This window comes from Aotus nancymaae, unplaced genomic scaffold (assembly GCF_030222135.1).
Source record: "Aotus nancymaae isolate 86718 unplaced genomic scaffold, 86718_ANA_hifiasm-v0.15.2.pri h1tg000069l, whole genome shotgun sequence".
NCBI classification, from domain to species: Eukaryota; Metazoa; Chordata; class Mammalia; order Primates; family Aotidae; genus Aotus; species Aotus nancymaae.
This window is the reverse complement of record NW_026988484.1, coordinates 533,514-557,409: the sequence shown is the minus strand read 5'-3', so window position 1 is coordinate 557,409 and position 23,896 is coordinate 533,514. Positions and strand designations below refer to the sequence as shown.

The 23,896-nt window shown below is 38.0% G+C and overlaps 1 protein-coding gene across 4 annotated transcripts in view; it reads left to right on the top strand.

Moving 5' to 3' along the window:
• ZNF667 (zinc finger protein 667) overlaps positions 1-23,896 on the top strand; it is a 67,740-nt gene that overhangs the window by 24,943 nt on the left and 18,901 nt on the right. For all 4 annotated transcript variants that reach the window (XM_012465328.3, XM_012465329.3, XM_064367354.1 and 1 more), the window contains one exon: positions 8,457-14,518. In XM_012465328.3, coding sequence (XP_012320751.2) covers positions 8,457-10,036 — 1,580 coding nt within the window. In that variant the 3' untranslated portion in view covers positions 10,037-14,518. The remainder of the gene's footprint in view (positions 1-8,456; positions 14,519-23,896) is intronic.

Here is a 23,896-nt window from a genome sequence, read left to right as displayed (position 1 = left end):
ATTTTTTTCTGCTAATTTGGGGTTTGGTTTGCTCTTCCTTTTCTAGTTTTTTAAGATGCATCATTAGGTTAATTAAAGTTTTTCTACTTTTTTGGTATAGGTGTTTATTGTTACAAAATCTCTTCATCCCAATTTTGCTGTATCCCATAGGTTACAGCATGTTTTCATATGTTGTGTTTTCATTATCATTTGTTTTAAGGAATTTTTAAATTTTTTTTTTTTTTTTTTTTTTTTTTTTTTTTTTTTTTTTGAGACGGAGTTTCGCTCTTGATACCCAGGCTGGAGCGCAATGGCGCGATCTCGGCTCACCGCAATCTCCGCCTCCTGGGTTCAGGCAATTCTCCTGCCTCAGCCTCCTGAGTAGCTGGGATTACAGGCACGCGCCACCATGCCCAGCTAATTTTTTTTTGTATTAGTAGAGACGGGGTTTCACCATGTTGACCAGGATGGTCTCGATCTCTTGACCTCGTGACCCACCCGCCTCGGCCTCCCAAAGTGCTGGGATTACAGGCTTGAGCCACCGCGCCCGGCCGCAGAATTTTAAAATTTTAATTAAGAAATTTTTTCAGGCTGGGCATGGTGGCTCATACCTGTAATCCCAGCACTTTGGGAGGCCGAGGAAGGCGATCACCTGAGGTCAGGAGTTTGAGACCAGCCTGGCCACCATGGGGAAACCCTGTCTCTACTAAAAATATTAAAAAATTAGCCGGATGTGGTGGTAGATGCCTGTAATTCCAGCTACTCGGGAGTCTGAGGCAGGAGAATCGCTTGAACACAGGAGGCAGAGGTTTCAGTGAGCCAAGATTGTGCCATTGCACTCCAGCCTAAGCAACAAGAGCAAAACTCCATCTCAAAAAAAAAAAATTTCATTGACTCACTGGTCATTCAGGATTACATTAATTTCAATGTGTATACTTTCCAAAGTTCTTCTCATTGTTGATTTCTAGTTTTGTTCCATTGTGGTCAGAGAAGATACTTAGTATGATTTCAATTTGAGGGATTTTTTTTTTCTTGAGACAGGGTCTTGTTCTGTCACCCAGGCTGGAATACAGTGGTGCAGTCACTACTCACTGCACCCTCAACTTTCTAGGCTCAAGCAATACTCCCACCTTGGCCTACCAAGTGGCTGGGACTACAGGCATGCGCCACCACGCCTGGTTAATTTTTGTATTTTTTTTAAAGATGGAATTTCACCATGGTGCCCAGGCTGGTCTTGAACTATGGAGCTCAAGCAATCCACCCACCTCAGCCTCCCAAAAGTGTTGAGATTACAGTTGTGAACCACTGCAACCAGCTTTTGTTGAGTCTTTAAGACTTATCTTGTGTCCTAATATGTCATGGTCTATACTCAAGAACTATCCATGTGCTGAGGAGAATGTGTAACCTGTAGTCATTGGATGAAATTGTCTGTAAATATCTATTAGGTCCATTAGGTCCGATATTTCTTTGTTGATTTTCTGTCTGGATGATTTGTGCAGTGCTGAAAATGAAGTAGTTAAGTCTCCAACAATTATTGTATTGGGGTCTATCTCTCTCTCTTTAGCTCTGAAAATACTTGCTTTATATATCAGGCTGTTCCATTGTTGGGTGTATATATTTACAATTGTTACATCCTTTTGCTGAATTGTTCCCTTTAGCATTATATGACTTTCTTTGTATCTTTCTATACTTTTTGTCTTAAGCTCTATCTTATCTAAGTATAGCTGCTCCTGCTCTTTTTTGGTTTTCATTTGCTTGGGATTTTTCTTCCCTCCCTTTATTTTTAGTCTATGTGTGTTTCTTATATGGAAAGCATCTTTCTTGTTGGGAATAGATCTTTGGATCCTTTTTAAAATTCATGCAGCCACTTTGTGGCTTTTGATTGGAGATTTAGTCTATGTTCATTTAATATTTATAAGTAAGGACCTACTGCTGACGTTTTGTTATTTGTTTTGGTTGTTTTGTGGCCTTTTCTTTTTCCTTCTTGTCTTCCTTTTTGTGGAAGTGATTTCCTCTGATGGTATGTTTTAATTTCTTGAATTATATTTTTTGTGCATCTCTTAGATTTTTTTTTATTTAGCATGAGGCTTGTAAATAACATCTTATAACCCATTAATTTAAACTGATGACAGTTTAACTGTACAAAAATAAACCAGCAAACAAGCAAAGAGAAAATTAATAAAAACTTTTACTTCATCTCCCCTGCTTTTTAACTTTTTGTTGTTTATAATACTGTGTGTGTCATAAGTTGTTCTAGTTGCCATTTTTTATCAGTCCATCTTTTAGTCTTCTTAAGATATGAGTTTACACATCACAATTACAGTATTACAACATTTTGTATTTATCTGTGCACTTACTATTAATAGTGAGTTTTGTATGTTCAGATGATTTCTTGCTGCTCATTAACATTTTCTTTCAGATTGATGAACTCCCTATAGTATTTCTTGTAGGATAGGTCTAGTGTTGATAAAATCTCTCAGTGAATAGAGATTTTACTGAATATAATATTCCGGATAAAAGTTTTTGTTTTCTTCAGCACTTTAAATATATCATAATTCTCTCTCCTGGCCTATAAGGTTTCCACTGAGCAATCTGCTGCCAGATTAAGTATTAGAGTTCCTCTATATGTTATTTGTTTCTTTTCTCTTGCTGCTTTTAGGATCATGTGTTTATCCTTGACATTTGGGAGTTTATTAAATTATCTGAGATGGCCTCCTCTGGATTAAAGTTGCTTGGTGTTCTGTAACCTACTTGTACTTGAATTTTGACATCCTTCTCTACATTTGGAAAGTTCTCTGTTACTATCTCTGCATACACTTTCTACTCCAGTCTCTACTTTCTGTTTAAGGCCACTAACTCCTAGATACGCCCTTTTGGGACTATTTACTAGATCTTGTAGGCATGCTTCATTATTATTCGTTCCTTTGACTCCTTTGACTGACTATTTTCAAATAGCCTGTCATCAAGCTCACTAATTATTTCTTCTGCTTGATCAATTCTGCTGTTGAGAGACTCTGATGTATTCTTCAGTTTGTCAGTTGAATTTTTCAGCTCCAGAATTTCTGCTTCTTTTTAATTATTTCACTGTCTTTTTAAAATTTATCTAATAGGATTCTGAATTCCTGCTCTGTGTTATCTTGGATTTTGTTGAGCTTCCTCAAAATGGGGTGTGTGTGTGTGTGTGTGTGTGTGTGTGTGTGTGTGTGTGTGTTTATGTGTTTGTGTGTGTTTTTGAAACAGAGTTTCTCTCTGTCCCCCAGGCTGGAGTACAATGGCTTGATCTCAGCTCACTGCAACCTCCACCTCCTGGGTTCAAGCGATTCTCATACCTCAGCCTCCTGAGCAGCTGGGATTATAGGTGTGTCCCACTATGCCCAGTTAATTTTTTTGATTTTTAGTAGATCACCATGTTGGTCAGGCTGGTCTCGAATTCCTGACCTTAGATGATCCACCCAGCTCAGCCTCCCAAAGTGCTGAGATTACAGGCATGAACCACCATGCCTGGCCAAGATAACTATTTTGAATTCTCTGTCTGAATGATCACATTGTCTCTGTCACTCCAGAATTGGTCACTGATGCCTTATTTAGTTCATTTGATGAGGTCATCTTTTCCTGGATGGTCTTGATGCTTATGGATATTTGTCAGTATCTGGTCATTGATGAGTTAGGTATTCTTATCTTTGTAGTCTGGGCTTGTCCTGGTCCTTCCAGAGAAGACTTTTCATGTATTCAAAGGTGCTAGGGTGTGTCTTTGTTTGCTGCAGCCATATTCGCATTAGGGTCACCCCATGACCAGTAACTCTGTGACTTTTGTAGACTCACAGATGTACTGCCTTGGTGGTCTTTGGTAAGATCCAAGAGAATTCCCTAGATTACCAGGAAGTCTTACTCTTTTCCCTTACTTTCCCTGAATGAATGGAGTCTCTCTCTCTCTCTCTGTGCTGAGCTGCCTAGAGTTGGGGACGGGGTGATACAAACACTCCCATGGCCACCAGCACTGCCACCGTGCTGGGTCCGACCCAAAGCCAGCATAGTACTCATTGTTGCCCAAGGCCTGTGGCTGCTGCTGTCTGGCTACCATGGATGTTTATTCAAGGCCCAAGAGGTCTTAATTTATCAGGTGGTAAATTCTTCCAGGCCTGTCTTTCCCTTCCAGGCAACAAGTTGCCTTCTGGCCCAGGGTAGGTCTAGAAATCTTGTCCTGGAGCTATGACCTAAAACGAGGCCTTCAGAACACTGCTTAGTACTTTATTTTACTGTGGTTGCGCTAATATCCAAGTTGCAAGACAATGTCTGTTTTACTCTTCCCTCTCCTCGTGGAGCTGCCAGCTGTGCTGCCTGGAGTTGGGAGAGAGTTGATACAAACACTCTCTTGGCCACCCCAGCTGGTGTGTCACTGGTGTGTCATGTGTCACTGGGTAGCATGTACCCCAAGTCCACTGGTTCTGAGCGAAGCACAGCACTAGGACTTGCCCAGAAATTGCAGTCTTTGTGGCCGAGACTGCCTTTCACATTTACTTAGGACAGCAGAGTGTTTTAGTCTGTGGTGGAGGTACTTGCTGGACTCAAGTTTCCACCACTGTGGTGGACAATTCCTCTCAGGCTAGAGCTGATCTAAATGCTTCCTCTGAGGGTGCTGACCAAATTCTGCCCCGTGTTGCTTTCTGCTGTGACAAGGCAGCACTGAGTTCCAATGCAAAGTCTCACAATCATTCCATTCTTCCTCCTCCAAACACATAGATTCTCTCTTGTTGCCATGCTGCACTGCCAGGCATTGGGGGAGGGATGGTGCAGGCAAATTATGACTATCTTTTCTACCCTCGTCAGTGACTCTTTCTTTGAATATGATGTTAAAACCAGATACTTTGATTGCTCACCTAATTTTTGGCTCCTATGAAGGTGCCTTCTTGTGTGGATAGTTGTTCAATTTGGTGTTACTACAGAGGGGACAATTGCTGGAGGGCTCTATTTTGCCATCTGGCTCCTCCGCTTTCTCCTTTTTTGTTGTTGTTTTGTTTGTTTATTTGTTTTTTGAGATGGAGTCTCACTCTGTCGCCCAGGCTGGAGTTCATTGGCCCAATCTTGGCTCACTGCAATCTCTACCTCCCAGATTCAAGCAATTCTCGTGCCTCAGCCTCCTGAGTAGCTGGAATTACAGGCGTGCACCACCATGCCTGGCTAATTTTTGTATTTTTAGTAGAGACAGGGTTTTACCATGTTGGCCAAACTCATCTTGAAATCCAGACCTCATGATCTGCCCACCTCAGCCTCCCAAAGTGCTGGGATTACAGGCGTGAGCCACCGTGTTTGTTTGTTTTTTTAAGGAGACAGGGTCTTCTGTTACCCAGGCAGGAGTGTGTGGTACAGTCATGGCTTACTGCAGCCTTAGACTCCTGGGCTCAAGTAGTTCTACCTCAACCTCCTAAGTACCAGTTTGTTTCTTGAGCCCTTGTGGATAGACTGTATATCCACATTGGTTTACCCATACTGGATAGGCCATACATTTTTCTTGTAGATTTACTAACATTTGTTTTCTGTTTTTGCTTATTCTTGTGAATTATTTTTCATGATCTTTCCCCTTTTATCTAGCAGCAACTTTGATTTTTATTTTCTGCTTGTATAGTGAGCTTTCTTAGAGAAAATGCATTAACCATTTGACATTACATTTTACTTCAAATATTTCCCCATTCTTTCCTAAGACTTTTTGTTTCATTTACCTCTTATTTTTCTATTTGTTTATATGAAAGTTTTTTCATTTTTGTGTGACTGGAAGTGTTGGCGTTCACATTGTAATTTTTCTTTTTATTTCCGTAGTTAGAAATCCATCTAGTTTCTGGAATTTGGGGTATCTTTCAAATTATCTTACTTTGTTTTCAATGGTTGTGTACTTTCACGTTGAACTAATGCACCTGGGATTAATTTTGGCATACGGTGTTGTTTAAGTACTTCCACACTGAAGATGAGGAGATGGGCTGAGGGGATATGTTAGTATTCCACACAGGAAGGAACAAAGGAAGGTACAAAGATAAAGGAAGGGAAGCTAAGAGTTTTAGGAAAATGGGGTGGGAGAAGCAGCTTAATTGTATACGGAGTATGTTATGTCACATACAGGATGTGACCTGTTTACCTTCCTAAAATCTGTACAATTCTGAATTCTGAATTATGACATAACATAGCTCCAGCAGGGGCTGGAGCAGAACCCCAAAATCAAACACATGGAGGCAGCTACAAAGACAAATGACTAGACTTCCTAAGAGCAATAAATGGAGGCTATGAATATCCTCATTATATTTCATAAGGGGTTTCATTCCAAATGTCCAAACATTCAAAAAGGAAAGAAGGCTTTGGTTCTCAGCTTTTTGAATACTGAAATGACAGATTAAGGTCATAGCATGTGCCAGAAAGTTTGCATATTATTTCCAATTCTCATGAAAACCTTGTGAGATAGGTGATTATATCTATATTTTAAAGGTAATATGCTTAAGGTAATAAAGTTAACGAGTGTGTCACAAGGTTATGTAGTTAAATGAACATCACCTCTGTTAATTCAGTAATGTCTGCCTTTAAAGCACAGCTAGAAATAGAAATATAATGTGAGCCACGTGTGTACTGAAAACATTTTTAGTATCCACATTAAAACAAAAATTTAAAAACAGTGATATGGTTTGGATCTGTGTTCCGTGTTGAAATCTCATGTTGAAATTTAATCCCCAGTGTTGTAGGTGAGGTCTGGTGGGAGGCGATTGGATCATGGGGGCAGATTTCTCATGAATGGTTTGGCATCATTCCCTTGGTGATGTCTTAGCAATAGGGAGTGAGTTCTTACAAAACCTGGTTGCTGTAATATGTGGCACCTCATCCACATTCTCTTTTTCCTTGTTTCACCGTGTGATGTGCCGTCTCCTACTTTGTCTTTCACCATGAATAAGAGCTCACTGAGGCCTCCCCAGAAGCCAAGAAGGTGCCAGCACCATGGTGGTACAGCCTGCAGACTATGAGCCAATTAAACCTATTTTGTTTATAAATTACCCATTCAGGTATTTATTTATAGCAATACAAGAACTTCCTAACACAAACAGGTAAAATTAATTTTAGTAATATATTTATTTAACCTAATATATCCAACACATTATATCATATAACCAATATTTTTACAATGAGATATTTTACACTTCTTTTTGTAGTAAATCTTCACAATCTGGCATATATTTTATACTCACAGTATACCTTAAACCAGCCACATTCCAATTGTTCAGTACCTACAAGTGACTAATGGCTACTATATTGGACAGCATAATTCTAAAGCCTCTGTTTATCATGCCACATTCACTCAGGCTGTGTATAGTCAGTTTGACACACAAGTAGTTATATCATCTTGGACTTTTATACCCTATGCTACATTGGTCTGTTTTACTAAATAATAGATTTCTTCTTTTTAGCTTAATCTCCTACCTATTTTTCTGAGTGTTTTCCTGCTTCTTGCTGGTTTAAAGTCTTATCCTTTGTAAATATCTAAACATAGTCATATGCTTCATAATGATGTTTCAGTCCAGTCAACAACAGACTACATATATGGCCATGGTTCTATAAGATCATAAAACTGTATTTTTTACTGTAACTTTCCTACATTTACATATATTTAGATACACAAATACTTATAGTGTTAAAATTGCCTACAGGATTCAATTCAGTGACATCGTATACAGGTTTATAGCCTAAGAACAATAGGCTATATAATATAGCATAGGTGTTTAGTTGGCAGTACTATCTAGATTTATGTAAATATACTCTAAGATGTTTGCACAATGAGGAAATTGCCTGACAATGCATTTCTTACAACGTATCCCATTGTTAAACAACACATGACTGTACTCAATTCTAACTGTTACTAGTTCTTTTTAAATTTGGTCTTAAGAATACATTTTTTAAAATCTACAACTTTATTGAGGTAAACATCATGAAAGTAACTATATCTGGAATATATTTAAATTATTTTGGCTAAATTTACAGAGTGTGTAACTATCAACATAATCCAGTTGTAGAACATTTTTATCACTGCTGTTAGATTCCTCATGCCCATTTACAGTTAATCCCCATTCCTACCTTGAGCCCCAGGCAACCACTTACTTTTTGTCTCTGTAGATTTGTCTTTTTTAGACATCTTCTCTAATAAACATACGTTTATCAAATGACCAACCTGTGGAATTCATTGTGCAGTATATGGCATAAACGTTATTCTACAAATAAAATCTTGACTTACTCATTTTCAAATTATAGACTGTTCTGAATTCTGGTTATTAAATATCTCTGTACAGCCTTTAGTATGGTCGTCAAAACCATGATAAAACACTAAAAAGTTACTGTTTTGGTAATCATAACTTGTTATGATTAATAATGATAACTGCATTTATATTGTAGGATCTTCATTTTTTTCAGCACAGGAAAGCAGAAACATTTAATTTCCTGTTGTCTTTCAGACTCGGGGTCTAAGTGTGAGACCAAGAAATTACCTCCAAATCAATGCTACAAATCTGGGCAAAGCATCTGCCAGAAACCAGTTTCTGCACAACAAAAAGTTGGTACACGAAAGAGTGGCTGCAATCAAAATTTAGTCCTAATAAAACCTAGGAAAGGGCATTCAGGGAAGAAACCTTTAAAATGTAATGACTGTGGTAAAACCTTTAGTCGAAGCTTCTCGCTTAAACTTCATCAGAACATTCATACTGGAGAGAAGCCTTTTGAATGCAGTAACTGTAGAAAAGCTTTCAGACAAATCTCATCCCTCATACTTCATCAGAGAATTCACAATGGAAAGAAAAGCCATGAATGCGATAAATGTGGGGAAAACTTCAATCAAAGAACAACGTTTATTCTACATAGGAGAATTCATGATGGAAAGGAAACTCTTGACTGTGGGAAGGCCTTGAGTCAATGTCAGTCTTTCAGTACACATCAGAAAACTCATATAGTTGGGAATGTCTGCCAGTGCAGAAAGTGCGGGAAAGCGTTCAGTCACATGTCATCCCTTTTACTTCATAAGAGAATTCATAATGGAGAGAAAACACATAAATATCATAAATGTGGGAGAGGCTTCAAAAAGAAATCAGTATTTGTTATACATAAAAGAATTTATGCTGGAGAGAAAACCCCTGAAAGTGTGAAGGCCTTAAGTCAGAGTCTAGAGCAAAGAAGTCACCATTTAGAGAATCCTTATAAATGCAGAAAATGTGGGAAATTCTTTAATAGGATTTCACCCCTTATGCTTCACCAGAGAATTCACACTTCAGAGAAACCGTACAAATGTAATAAATGTGACAAGCTCTTCAGGCGGCTTTCAACCCTTATTCTGCATCTAAGAATTCATAATGGAGAAAAACTATACAAATGCAATAAATGTGAAAAGGTCTGCAATCGGCATTCATCCCTTATTCAACATCAGAAAGTTCATACAAGGAAAAAGAAACTATTTGAGTGTAAGGAATGTGGGAAGATGTTTTCTGGAACTGCAAACCTTAAAATACATCAGAACATTCATTCTGAAGAGAAACCTTTCAAATGCAATAAATGTAGTAAAGTTTTTGGCCGCCAATCATTTCTTATTGAACATCAAAGAATTCATACTGGAGAAAAACCCTACCAGTGCGAGGAATGTGGAAAAGCCTTCAGTCACCGAATATCTCTCACTCGACATAAGAGAATTCATACTGAAGACAGACCCTATGAATGTGATCAGTGTGGGAAGGCCTTCAGCCAGAGTGCACACCTTGCCCAACATGAAAGAATTCACACTGGAGAGAAGCCATATACATGCAAAACATGTGGTAAAGCCTTTAGTCAGCGCACATCTCTTATTCTACATGAAAGAAGTCATACTGGAGAGAAACCCTATGAATGTAATGAATGTGGGAAGGCATTTAGTAGTGGGTCAGACCTTATTCGACATCAGAGAAGTCATTCTTCAGAGAAGCCGTATGAATGTAGTAAATGTGGGAAAGCATATAGTCGGAGTTCATCCCTGATTCGACATCAGAATACACATTCTGAAGAAAAAGCCTAAAGTTGTTTTAAATCTATCAAAGATATGGCAAATATGTCTTTGTCTATAATGTAAATTTTGTGTATATGGGACCTTTTGATGATGTGTCCCACTTTGAAAGCCAAAGAGCAAAAGTCATTGATGATTTTGACCTCAGGATTTGAAATTAACTGAAGGAAACTCAGAAGTTTGGTCAGTCATTGTGAATGAAGATCATTTTTCATTTGATAAGAATTACCGGGTGTGGTGGCTCACACCTGTAACCCAGCACTTTGCAAAGCTGAGGAAGGCGAATCATAAGGTCAGGAGTTCGAGACCAGTCTGGCCAACTGTTGAAACCCCATCTCTACTAAAAAATACAAAAATTAGTTGGGTGCAGCGGCACGCACCTGTAATTCCAGCTACTAGAGAGGCTGGGGCAGGAGAATTGCTTGAACCCAGGAGGTGGAGGTTGCAGGCCGAGATTCCACCACTGCACTCCAGCCTAGGAGACAGAGCAAGACTCTATGTCATAAATAACAAATGATTACTGATATTTTACTTCCAACATAGTTTTACAGATAATTCGTTGGTCACATACAACAAAGTAGAATTGTGAAGTCCATTATGGGGCTTTGAGCCTGATTTATAGTCACAGAAAAAAGAATTTGAGTCTGTTTCTCAGATCTGGAACTTCTTGACAAAACAGGGTGCCACTTTCAGCTGACAAACTTGTGGATGAGATAAAAAAAAAGTGACTCTTTAGGTAGATAAAGGTTTTACTCATAATGGTGTATAGTAGAAACCTTACTGTACCATCTCCATGGACATGAGGATATATGATTTTCATGGTTTGAATATCTAATATGGCTGAGGCAAGCCAACAGTAAAAGAACCAAGATATAGTGAAGAAGGCTGGGCATGGTGGCTCACGCCTGTAATCCCAGCACTTTGGGAGGCCAAGGTGGGCAGATCACCTGAGGTCAGGAGTTCAAGACCAGCCTGACCAACATGGAGAAACCCCATCTCTACTAAAAATACAAAATTAGCCGAAAGTGGTGGCACATGCCTATAATCCCAGCTACTTGGGAGACTGAGGCAGGAGAATCGCTTGAACCTGGGATGCGAAGGTTGCAGTGAGCTGAGATTGTGCCATTGCACTCTAGTCTGGACAAAAAGAGCAAAACTTTGTCTCAAAAAACAAACAAAAAGATATAATGAAGAATGAGGATTTCAGAGCCGAGAGAAATTATGGTTTTATGTGGAAATAAATCATCTATATTTATATGAATAAACATTGGTATTTTCATGTAACAATACTGGTGTGCAATAAGTGATTGGTGTAGTATGAGTTATGGAGTGAATGTTTGTGTCCTCCCCCCCAAAATTTATTATGTTAAAGTCCTAACCATCAATGTGATAGTACTTGGAAATGAGGCATTTGGGAGGCAGTTAGGATTAGATGAGGTCATAAGGGTAAAGCCCTCATGATGGGATTAGTGCCTTTATAAGAGGAGACATCAGAAAGCCTGCTTCCTCTCTGTTCCATGTGAGGATGCAGCAAGAAGTCAGCTGTCTACAAAACAGGAAGAGAGCCCTAACAAGAATTCAACCATGCTGGCACCCTGTTCTCAGACTTCCAGGCTTTACAACCGTGAGAAGTAAATTGTTTCTTAAGCCACCCAGTCTATGACATTCTGTTATGGCAGCCCAAGGTAATACATGGAGGGAAAACTCTAGATTTATATACTGGGTTCTTTTCCTGTCAGCAGTTCAACATGTGTAGTAGCTTTCAGTCTCTCTTTCCTGTTTGTGCAAAATATATAAGAAATAAAATCGGAGATCTTTTTTGTAATTGGATCATATACAGTTGGGTTCTTCTGTGTAAGTTTCTTTCTGTAAAAGCTATTTTTGAGAATACCTAAAGTTTGTTAAGGTTACTTTGTGGAATATACATGGGTGAGGTCATTCTAACTGACCACAACTAAGAAAACAACAATCCAAATTGTGAGGGGTGAGCATGCATACAGGATAGTACAACTAACTTCCCATTTAAACTTCTTTCGTATTTGTAAAGCAAGCATAAAAATCCACCCCTTGGAGCAAATGGGTGAGCAAACAGCACAGAATTAACTCATGGAGAAGCATGTCTTTTTCCTCCCTTTTCCACACATACCCTCTAGCTTGTTAATTCCTCTGCCAATCTGCCATACATGTCATTCCCAAATGAACTGTGACACACCTGAAGACTGGGGAGGAGCAAGAGGATGCCCTGCCCACAGTCACATAGTTTCCTTAGGCTTATCTCATTGCCTATTGCATTTCTTGCCCCTCTTTGGACTTCAGGAGAGCATTAGAATGGCAATACATGATAAAGTTAAACTTAACTTGGAATTACTTGTGAGAATTGCATATCCTCACTGCCTTATTTCTGGCCTAGTCAAAAATCCTCATTTCATATAGTTTTGTCTATTCTGTCCTATTCTTCAGCTCTTAAAGGCATTTGTGAAAGTGCCATAAAGGTAAAGTAACTTTGGGTTCATGTGTCCTCCCAACTACTTGGAACTTGGTTATATTCTAATAGGATAAACAATTTATTTAAATTATTTTGCATTACATGAATTTTAAAAATATATCCAAAGTAAGAAGGAAATCAACTTTGTGGTTTTTAAAAGTCCTGAAAACTTAACTGGCAAGAAAAATGTTTTATTCCTAGACTGTTGTAGGAGAGCCCATTAATACAGTATTTTGCTTTTAATAGATACCTATAGATTTCGAGGTTTCATTAGCAAACATTTTAGCTGCACATTTGTTGTGCATGTAGATACCCTGGACCAATCACTGCTAAATCCTGGGGATATGCAAACTAATAAGATACCGTTCTTGCCAACAAACACTTAGAGTTTACCAGGGAATTCAGGTAACATAATATGGAAATCCGTATGAGGTGCATAGTACAGAGAAGAGGATGATAAACTTCATCGTGATGGAGGTATGGGGACAGGAATTGTTTTTGTAGATAGTATTAAAGGAAGAACATGAATTTATTAGGCACACAAAAGTTGGAAAGCTACTGAAGGCCAGGAGAAAATTACAGATTTTAGAATAATGGCAAACAGTAATAAGAGTATTTGGGGAGCTACAAGTTCCAGCATTTAATACAATGGCACCTAGTTCAGTGGTAAGTACTCAATAAATGGTTGAATGAATGGAAATATATTAGTATAACTGGACTTCCTGAAGGATAATCCAGTGGGACCTAAACTTGAAGGTCATCTTGGCATTGAGATAGACCCTTGGGAAAACCAGTTCTGACTCTAAAAGATAAGGAATCACTATTAATATCTGAAGCCTATGGTCAACTTATGATAACCATAGCAACAATAAACCATAAACCTTCCTCACATCCTAGCTATAATAATACAAATTTACCCACCGACCCCTCACACACTGAAGGCTTCATAGAAAGACATGCCCTTTCTAGGAATTAAATCTGTTTACCTTTATGTATATTGTTCTACAAAAGATACTTGGCTTTCAGGAAAAAAAAATTCCAAGGCAAATAAAAATAGAAAAATCAACACCTTACCCCATCAAGAAACAAAACATTCATCATAACTAGACTCAGAAACAACATAGCTGTTGGACTGACATGGAATTTAAAGGAACTATAGGTAATTAATAAGAGTTCTAATGGAAAAGTGCACAACAGGCAAGATTAGACAGGTAATCTGAGCAGACACACAAAACCTAGAAGAAAGAATAAAATTGAAATACTAGAAATGAAAAAACAATTAGATGAACAATGTCTTCAGTAGGCTCATCAATATACTTGACATAGCCAAGGAAAAAGTAAGTGAACTTGACATTAGTACAATAAGAGTTACTCAGACTAAAACATAAGTGGGGTAGGGTATGACAAGAAGGAACAGAGAATCCAAGAGCATTGAGAGAATATCCATTGATCCAACACATACACATAATTGGAATCCCAGAAGATATAGAAAGAATAAATGGGACAGAAGAAATATTTGAAGACATAATGGCCAATACATTTCGAAAGTTTATGAACCCACAGCACATATCTATGAAGCTCAGAGAACCTCAAGGAAGATAAATACTAAAATAACACACACACCGCCCCTCCGCCACACACACCCCACCCCAGCCATATTATGTTCAAACTGCTGGAAAAAAAAATTAGAAGCAAGCCAGAGAGGGGAAAAAATTACACATAGAGGAACAAAGTTAAGAAAATTACAGCAGACTTAGAAGTAGTATTACAGGCCCAAGGACAATGTAATAACATCTTTTAAGAGCTGAAAGAAAAAACATCTGTTTTCACAAAATGTTCATGAAACTCTTTCAGATTGATAGAGAAATACTCTCAGAGAAGACTGAGAGAATAATACATTAAGAGAACTACTCTACAAGAAAAGTTCTTCAAACAGAAGGGATATGAAACAACAGACACTTGGAGATACACAAAGAAATCGAAGAGATGTGGAAACTGAATACATGAAGGTAATAACTTTAAAAATGCAGAAAGTAACTGGCTGTCTTAGAGTAAAAATGTACCATGTGTTTAGGCATATAAAAGTAAAATATGACAGAAGCATAATGGATGTCAGGGAGAAAATGGGAATATAATATATAAGATCTTAATGTGTTAATTTGTATATTATTTGAATGTATATTCCAATTGAAGATGTAATAACCACTGAAAATGTGTAATGAGATGTAAACAATAAGTTAATATAAAATAGAATCATTAAAAGTGTTCATTTAGACTATAGAAGGCAAAAATAGAACAAAAACCAAAGAACAGATAGAACAATTAGCATAGAGTTAACAAGGTGGATAGATTTGAATCTGTATATTTAAAAATATCAAATGTCAATGATCTAAGTATACCAGTTAAAAGAGCTTCTATGAGTGGTAAAGCAGTATACAACTATATGCTGTCACCAGAAACACACTGTAAATATAAAGGCATAGTTAAATTAAAAGTTAAATGGTCTTTGGGAGGCCGAGGCGGGTGGATCACGAGGTGAAGAGATCGAGACCATCCTGGTCAACATGGTGAAACCCTGTCTCTACTAAAAATACAAAAAAAATTAGCTGGGCACGGTGGCGCGTGCCTGTAATCCCAGCTACTCAGGAGGCTGAGGCAGGAGAATTGCCTGAACCCAGGAGGCGGAAGCTGCGGTGAGCCAAGATCGCGCCATTGCACTCCAGCCTGGGTAACAAGAGTGAAACTCCGTCTCAAAAAAAAGTAAATGGTGGGAAAAAGATACACCATGTAAACATAAACAAAAAAGAAATGACTATATTATTATGAGATGAAGTAGACTTCAGAACAAGTACAGTCAGGGATAAGAGTGAGATATCATAATGATAAAAGGGTCCATTTACTGGGAGAATTTATTTTTTATCTTGAGACAGTCTTGCTCTTGTCGCCCAGGCTGGAGTGCAATGGTGTGACCTTGGCTTATTGCAACCTCTGTCTCCTGGCTTCAACTGATTCTCCTGCCTCAGCCTCCTGAGTAACTGGGACTACAGGCACTATTAGCCATCATGCCTGGCTAATTTTTGTATTTTTAGTAGAGACAGGGTTTTACCACATTGGCCAGGATAGTGTCGAACTCCTGACCTCACGTGATCCACCCACCTCAGCCTTCCAAAGTACTGAGATTGATTACAGGCATGAGCCACCACACCTGGCCAGGAAAATATAATTCTAAATGAGTACACATTGAATTGCAAAGGAAAAATGATAGAACTGAAAAGAGAAAAAGACAAATTGTCAATTGTCATTGGAGACTTCATTCCTCCTCTTGGTAATTAATAGAACAAGTAGACAAAAACTCTGTAAGGATATAGAAGACCTCAACAACATAATCAACCAACTTGACCTAGTTGACATTTATTAATATAAAACATTCCAAACAACCCAAGCAGAGTACAAATTCTTTTGAAGTGTTCATGAAACATTCACCAAGACAGAGTATAAATATTAATTAATTAAAAATTTTCTAAACTATATTCCTTGACTATAACAGAATTAAAGTCACAGTAAACAAAGATATCTGAAAAGATTTGAAAGGCTTAAATTATAAGTTCCATTTTTCTAATAGATATAAAACTGAATATTTCTTCAGTAAACCTTGTTAGCTTCCTTCAAGTATTTTTAAATTGTCAAATTATTTGCATAAAGTTCATAACATTCTTTTATTCATTTAATAACTATATCATTTGTAGTGATGCCACATCTGCCATTCCAGATACTGATAACTTGTATAATGTCTTCTGTTCTTTAACAGTCTGCAATTTTTTGTTTCATTGACCTTCTCAAAAAAATCACCTTTTGTTTTTCAGGTTTCTGTCTCATTGGCTTCCATTCTGATTTTCATTATTTCCATTCTTGTGTTAACTTTGGGTCTCATTGTTCTTCTTCTTCTAATTTGTTAGGTGCAAATTTGAGTCATTTCTTTTTTTTTTTGAGACGGAGTTTTGCTCTTGTTGCCCAGGCTGGAGTGCAATGGCGCAATCTTGGCTCACCGCAACCTCCGCCTCCTGGATTCAAGTGATTCTCCTGCCTCAGCCACCCAAGTAGCTGGGACTACAGGCATGTTCCACCATGCCCGGCTAATTTTTTGTATTTTTAGTAGAGATGGGGTTTCACCATGTTGGCCAGGATGGTCTCGATCTCTTGACCTTGTGATCCACCTGCGTCGGCCTCCCAAAGTGCTGGGATTACAGGCGTGAGCCACCGCACCCGGCCCGAGTCATTTCTTTTTTAACATTGGCGTTTAGTGCCACTGTATTTCTTTGTAAGTACTGTGGCACATGTTATGCATTTTTATATGCTTTGTTCTAAGTTTCATTCAACTAAAAATACTTATTTTTCTGTCTTATTTCTTAGAAATACGGGTTACTGAAAAGTGTCCTCTTTTGGTCTAAATATTTGAGTGTTTTCTAGTTATTTTTCTGTTATTGATTTAAATCCATTCTGGTTAGAAAACTTATTTTGTATGACTTGAATTCTTTTCAATTTACTGATGTGTTTTAAGGTCTGGAATTATTGTCTGTCTGGGTGAATGTTCTGCGTTCATTTGAAAAGAATGTGTGTTTTACTCTTCTTGGGGTGAATAGTTTTACAGATATCAATTAGGTCAAGTTGGTGATAACGTTCTTTAAATCTTCAATATCCTCGCTATTTTTTCTATGTACACGTTCTATTGAGAGGTATGCTGAAATCTCCAATTACAGTTCTCAGTTTGTTTATTTCTCCTTGTAGTTCTTTCAGTTGTTTCCCCAGCTTCAAGCAGTTTCTTCACATCCATATTCTGATCTGTACTCAGGTAAAAAATAGTGGAGGAACAGCACACTATGGATTTCTAGATGCTTTTTTTTCCCCTTTTCTGAGAGCTGTCTCCTCTCAAACTCTCTATCCTTGGAACTCAAGCCACCTTGGTCTTGCTGACTCCCAGCTCCATCACTACTTCATGGAAATCTGTACCACAGCCTGGAAATCAGCAGTTATTTGGGGAAATCATAGAACTAACCTCATTTGTTTCTAATTTCTCAGCAATCATTATTTTATTGCCTGATGTCCAGTTTTTTAGTATTTCAGATGGGAGATTACACTGTTACTCCATCTTTGACTCCATCTTTGCCAGAAGAGTAGATCTCAGATAAGCATTTAGAGAGGGCAGTAATCACCAGGAATCTATGATTTTTAGTATTTAAAATAATATTGCAATTAACATTCTTGTATATATGCTTTTGTAAATAAATTATTGGGTAAAAACATAGGCATATTTCACAGATATTACCAACTTGTCTTTCCTAATCCATCTACTCTCTAGAGTGAAGTAGAAGAATTCTTATGTATGTTTGTTCAGTGCTGCCCGCATCTTCCCACTTTCCCACACAACTATCAGGACCTTTCCTAATCCATCTACTCTCTAGAGTGAAGTAGAAGAATTCTTATGTATGTTTGTTCAGTGCTGCCCGCATCTCCCCACTTTCCCACGCAATTATCAGGACCTGTCGGTGAAGTTTTTTCAGATTTTCTTCCAACTTTTTATCCATTATTCTGCTTTTCCCAGAGGGCAGAGAATACCAAGGATGCTGGCACATTGTTAGCATGAGCCTATTGTTTCTGTATTATATTTTCAAGTATTTGATACGAGGTAGTGCAACTTTCTCTTTCCATAATGCTGGCACATAATTCTTTTCATTTTGTTCAGTTTTAATGAAGGAGTGTTCTGTAATTTTGAGCCTACTGTTATTGATAAGACCTGTGAATGACTGGAGTTTAAAATTTTTGAATGAAGTGAGCTTTTCCTGATCTACTTATTTATCAAAGGACAGTGCTTTACAGTAGCAGATAATTGGTTTAGCCCAGTGAATCTCAAACCTTAATGTGTACAGATCACCTGGATATCTTGTAAAACTGCAGATTCTGAATGATTAAGTCTGAGTTAGGGCCCAAGATTCTTGAATTTTAACAAACTCTCAGGTGATGCTGATACTGTTATTCCATGGCCCAGACACTGAGTAGCAAGGATTAGTCTTTAACTTGCATTCTCGCACATCAATGGCAGTATTTTTTTCCTCTATTACATGATAAACCATTTTTTTTTTTTTTTTTTTTTGAGACGGAGTCTCGCTCTTGTTACCCAGGCTGGAGTGCAATGGCACGATCTCGGCTCACCGCAACCTCTGCCTCCTGGGTTCAGGCAATTCTCCTGCCTCAGCCTCCTGAGTAGCTGGGATTACAGGCACACGCCACCATGCCCAGCTAATTTTTTGTATTTTTAGTAGAGACGGGGTTTCACCATGTTGACCAGGATGGTCTCGATCTCTTTACCTCGTGATCCACCCGCCTCGGCCTCCCAAAGTGCTGGGATTATAGGCGTGAGCCACCGCACCCGGCCTATGGTAAACCATTTTTTAAAACCCATGCATTTCCTCCTTAAACCCTCCTGTCACTCATACAACCCTCTGCAACTGTAATAATTGTTCAGAGATGCTTCCAAAGCCAGACTGTTTGAAGTGATGTTATGACTGCAATCAAGGTGCTGTTATATTTTGTCTTCCAGATACACTACTACTTTAGGAAAATTCTGTGCTCCTCAATGCAGCAGTAGTTTCTTTTTCCAGGATTCTCACTACATTTAGCAGCACCTCTTTGTGGAGTTTGAAGCTCAGAATTACATTGTTTCTTGACTTTATTAAAGATGAAGCTTCTACATGCATTTCTTACTCCTGTTGCTTTAACTTGATTTCAGAGAGACAAACAGAAACTACTTCATTTCATCCTGTTAAATTTAGAAGTTACTGAATATTTTTAAAGGCTTCTCATACATATATCCAACCTTGTTTCCTTGTGGGAATACACCAGTCTACTACTCTCCTGTAGAAAATAGGATAAGAGAGTAGGAAAGTGAAGTTTCTTACCTGAAGGCCACAGTCTATAGATCAGATCTGCTTTCCTTTATCTCACTTTTCTGTGGGTTGTATCTCTGACACTTTCTGTGAGGGACGCCTTCTGTGGAGCGTCTAAAAAGGAGCTCCCCTGAGTCCCCTGGCATGCTGGGTTCAGGTGAGGCTAAACCAATTATTGTCACCACAGCCCCAGCCTTTTGTTGCTGGGGTTACTTTATTATACAGCCTTCTCTGGATTACCGGCAAGACAGCTTAATTACAAGCCACTTTGTGCTATTTCCATTTGACCCATAGAAATGTAACTTACCTATGCTACAGAGTTTGAGGTAGCACCCTTTAATTGAACACATTAATATTTCTGAAGAAAAAGAGATGAGTACCCTAAGTGGGATCAATGTCTATAAATACTCTCATGTTAGTTCAGGTCAGGTTTTGCCATTATGAGAACTGATTCTCAGCCTCCTTCAGCCAGCCCCCATTCTGTGTGTATGTTTTTCTGTTTGTTTTTTTCTGTGTGTGAATTGGTCAGTTCAGTGATTCAGTCTCTCTAGAAGAGGCATTGCACTTGACCCAGCTGGCCAGAGTACCCCACATACCATGGGCCCAATGACTGGTCCAGAGTGGGCACATAGCCAAAACTGAAGCAAATCATATTTTCCTCCCAGGGATTGACATGGAGGCAGAAAGACAGAGATATTGCCCTCCTTTTGAGATTAAATATTCTATGGACATTTTAAGTCTTAATATCTTCAGATGCCATTTCTTTCCCACCAAGAAACAACGTGGAGAGAAGGAAAATACTGAAAGCAGAGCTGGGTTGCAAACCTCTGATAAGTCTGAGCACTTAAATCTAGCCTAACACTATGCCGTACATGTTCAATGCTTTTGAGTTACATGAGTCAATACCAGTTTCCTAAACTAATTTTGTTTGATTTGTGTCAATCCTGACTATAGTTGCTGTTTCTGTATTTCTTTTTTTTTTTTTTTTTTTGAGACGGAGTCTTGCTCTGTCGCCAGGCTGGAGTGCAGTGTGCAATGGCGCAGTCTCGGCTCACTGCAACCTCCGCCTCCTGGGTTCAAGCGGTTCTTCCGCCTCAGCCTCCCGAGTAGCTGGGACTACAGGCACGCACCACCACACCCGGCTAATTTTTGTATTTTTAGTAGAGACGGGGTTTCATCATGGTGAGGACGGTCTCGATCTCTTGACCTTGTGATCCGCCCGCCTCGGCCTCCCAAAGTGCTGGGATTACAGGCGTAAGCCACTGCGCCCGGCCTCTGTATTTCTTTTTATACAGTCTTTTTGTCTTTCATGAAAGAAAAGGATGTAACTTATTCCATGTGTTATATTTTGTCACATTTTTTGCATTTTAACTTGAAATATAGCTAACTCGTTTTCTTACTCTGTCAACTTTAGGCAGCTCTCTTCAATCTCCTCTGCACGTTGTGATTATTGCCCCTTATCCTTGCTCCAATCTTTCATTTTCCCGTCTGTCTTCCACCATCCAATCGATGAGATATATTCTGCCTTTCAAATTACTGTTTATGTTACAGATAATACTTCAGTGATTTCTATATTCTAGATGGAGAAAATAAAATAGCGTTGCATTACTACTAACAGGTGTTATTCTCTGAAAAGCCGGAGCCAAGTAATATGTAAATATTACATTCCTACTTTATACATCCAATGTTATGATCTTAACCACCCACTTAAAGGGAACTATCCTCATATTAGTCAAATGGATTTTCCTTTTTCAGAGTTTTCTAAAATCATACATTTCATGGGGAGTTACTTAACGTTTAGACCATGACGTCTAGTAAGGGTTTCCTTTGTCTTTTCCAGAACTAGTAATTACCTTTCTTTCCTTCTCCAATTAACAAAATGTTATCGCCACCATATTGCTAAGATCCTCCAACTTCATATGAATTCTGTTTAATGGAACCCATTCCATTCTTCATAAAGTGTTTCTTCACTGACTTCCTGAATTCTTAGTCTAACAGTAATTTGGTTGGATTATTTTCTCTGCTTATTGCAAAGTGGGTATCCTAGTCATCCTCAACTCCAATCTCTTGGGTTACAACCACTGTTTATTGAAGCCTATCCTGCTGTCTTTCTTCTTTTTCTTCTACATTTTGTTAGAGTGAATCCTTTAATACCCTGCATAATGGATATATGGAAATAAATTCCATGTCTGAAAACATCAATATTTGGCCTCCTGCTTTAAATATTGTTGGCCACGTACAGACTTCTAGGTCCAAAGTAATTTTGCCTTGTAAGTTGGAAAGTGTTATTCTGTATTCTTTCCAATATTTCTGATAGGAGGAAAGGCTAAAACCATCTTGATTCTTGTTATTTTTTAGGTGACCTAATCAATTTTGAAAGCTTTTAGAATGTTCTTATTTTTAATATTCTGAAATTTCATAAGCATATTTCTGGATTTTCCTGTTGTGGTTTTTCTAGTTCATCCTATCCAAGATTCAATGAGCAATGCCAAGCTTTACTTGCATGCCTTGTTTTAGTTTAGAAAGATTCTCAATCATTCAGTTGATGCATTCTTATATTTTCTGTTAAAGTTTTCCCAAAACATAGATATCGGACTTTGTAAATTTCCATGTCCATTTTTGTTTCTCATGATTTTTTTAAAATTTATGCATCTAGAGTTGTTCTTTCTGACCTTTATTAAATTTATTGCAGCAGCAATTTTTTTATATTTCTTAGGAGTTCTTATCTATTTGTTCTCTTTATTTTGCAGTTTCAAATCTCAGGCTAAAATCAGTATTTCATTTTCTTCTGTTATTACATGAGTTTTCCCAGTCAGGATTCAATTCTATCTCTTAGTCCTTATTATGCTGATAGTTTTCTTCATGTGACTAGGTTATCAGTTTCTATTTAAGAATGAGATGGTTTTATTACCATAGGTCAATGCCAGGGGAGTCCTTTGTATATTTTCACTGTAGGTCTGTTTCCCTAAATGGAAAGGGTTACCAGGGTATCTGTATGCCTGGGAAGGGCTGGCAAGTCAAGGAGAGATTCTCCAAATTCAAAAAAAAGTTTTAATTTAGACCGCCAGCTTTTCATTCTAGGTGCTCTAGTTCTTTGTAAACTGATTTTTTTTCCACATTAAAAAATTATTACATTGATGTTTAAAACTTCAAACAGTACAAATAACACTAAATCTTCCCCAGAACATCCAATACCAGTCCCTTCCCAGAATAAGCATTTATCAGTTGGGTGTCTGTTGAGAACTTTCACTAAGCATTTGAATAATTCTACCAATGCATTAGATATAAAATGATATTTTAAAATATACAATAGTATATGCCAAAATTTTTGCATTTTCAACCAGTAACTCCTTGAGTCAAATTCATATCAGTATTATCAGCCCATTCTTTTAAACTTCTGCATAGAACTTCTAGTTATTACTTTAATGACAGAAATTTAGGTTGTTTTCAGTGTTTCATATACTAACTAAACCCTACAATGAAGTATAGTGAGCATTTTAAAAACTTCACTGCCTCTAAAGTAGCTGTGATGAGAAATCCTGTCTCTATACCACTACCAATATTTGCTATTATATTGTCTAAATTTTAATCTCTCCACCTGTGATCCCAGCATTTTGGGATGCTGAGGGAAGAGGACCACTTGAGTCCAGAAATTTGAGACTAGCCTCAGCAACAAAGTGAGACCTCATCTCTCCAAAATAAATAAATAATAAATGAGCAAATTTGCATCACTTAATACTGATGAGGTTAGCAGAGACTTACATTTATTTCATCCATAATTTGCCCATTCTCATCTTTGCCCATTTATATGCTTGCTTAGTTGTCCTTTACTTATTGACTTATATGTATTTTTGAATCTGTCCCTTATGTTACAAACGTGTTTCTTCCTTCCTGTTGCTTATCCTTTACCTTTCTTTAAAAGCACACCAATTTTTGTGGTTGTTGAGATGGAATTTTGCTCTCATTGCCCAGGCTGGAGTGCAATGGCACTGTCTCAGCTCACTGCATCCTCTGCCTCCTAGGTTCAAGCCATTCTCCTGCCTCAGCCTCCCAAGTGGCTGGGATTACAGGTATGCACCACCACACCTAGCTAATTTTGTATTTTTAGTAGAGACAGGGTTTCACCTTGTTGGTCAGGCTGGTTTCAAACTCCTGACCTCAGATGATCAGCCTGCCTTAGCCTTCCAAAGTGCTGGGATTACAGGAGTGAGGCACCATACCTGGCCAAAAGCACATTTAATTTTTGGCACAGTCAGTTTCATCAATATTTTCCTTTATGGTATCTGAATATTTTAGAAAGACATTTCTGACACCAAAGTCATTAACATATCTTGCTATATTTTCTTCTAATACTTTTGCTTTATTAATTTAATTTTGATTTTTATTCATTTAGAACTTATATTTGTGAATGGTGTGAAATAAGGATCCCATTCAATTTACTTATAC